The sequence below is a fragment of the Buceros rhinoceros genome, unplaced genomic scaffold (assembly GCF_000710305.1).
Source record: "Buceros rhinoceros silvestris isolate BGI_N320 unplaced genomic scaffold, ASM71030v1 scaffold38279, whole genome shotgun sequence".
NCBI lineage: Eukaryota > Metazoa > Chordata > Aves > Bucerotiformes > Bucerotidae > Buceros > Buceros rhinoceros.
In genome coordinates, this window is record NW_010431578.1 from 1,959 (window position 1) to 2,640 (window position 682).

Below are 682 nucleotides of genomic sequence, written 5' to 3' on the forward strand. Positions count from 1 at the left end.
GAAGGGAGAAGCACAGGGCGGCTCACACGCTGCTGAGCAGGGTCCGGCCAGCAGAAGGGCTGCCTTTACCTCGTCCATACGAATCTAAACCAAGCCAGGCTGCCCAACAGAGGCCTCCTGTCGGTGCCCTCCTCTCAGTCTCACCCCAGCGGGGTTGTCCTGGAGCAGCTGGGACTCGCTCCTGCCCGGTACATCGCCCAGGAGTGCGTGGGGGAAGCATGCAGGCCTGGCTGTCTTTGGACTCCAGCTCTGCCCAGCTGCAACCGCTCCTGCGCTTCGCTGCCCACATACCTTGGCCCCCTCTGCAATGGCCTCTGCAGTAGCGGGGTTGTCCTGGAGCAGCTGGGACTCGCTCCTGCCCGGTACATCGCCCAGGAGTGCGTGGGGGAAGCATGCAGGCCTGGCTGTCTTTGGACTCCAGCTCTGCCCAGCTGCAACCGCTCCTGCGCTTCGCTGCCCACATACCTTGGCCCCCTCTGCAATGGCCTCTGCAGTCCAGCCATGCTCGGGCACAAACTCCAGCGCTGCCGTGAGGATTCGGTGCTGCAGCTGCTCCTCGCTCTCATAGTCCTCAGGCTCCTGGCCGCCCTGGCCAGTGTAACTATGAGAAAGTACTGGGAGAGTGAGGGGAACGTCACCGTCGCGCAGCAGCAGCCTGGGCTCTGCCCCTTGCTCGCTGCCA

General features: G+C 64.4%; 1 protein-coding gene across 1 annotated transcript in view; it reads right to left on the minus strand.

The window, feature by feature from the left end:
- Window positions 1-682, minus strand: part of COQ9 (coenzyme Q9) — a gene marked incomplete at both ends in the record, with an annotated part of 3,587 nt that overhangs the window by 1,955 nt on the left and 950 nt on the right. Inside the window, one exon of the mRNA XM_010143466.1 lies at window positions 440-601. Coding sequence (XP_010141768.1) covers window positions 440-601 — 162 coding nt within the window. The remainder of the gene's footprint in view (window positions 1-439; window positions 602-682) is intronic.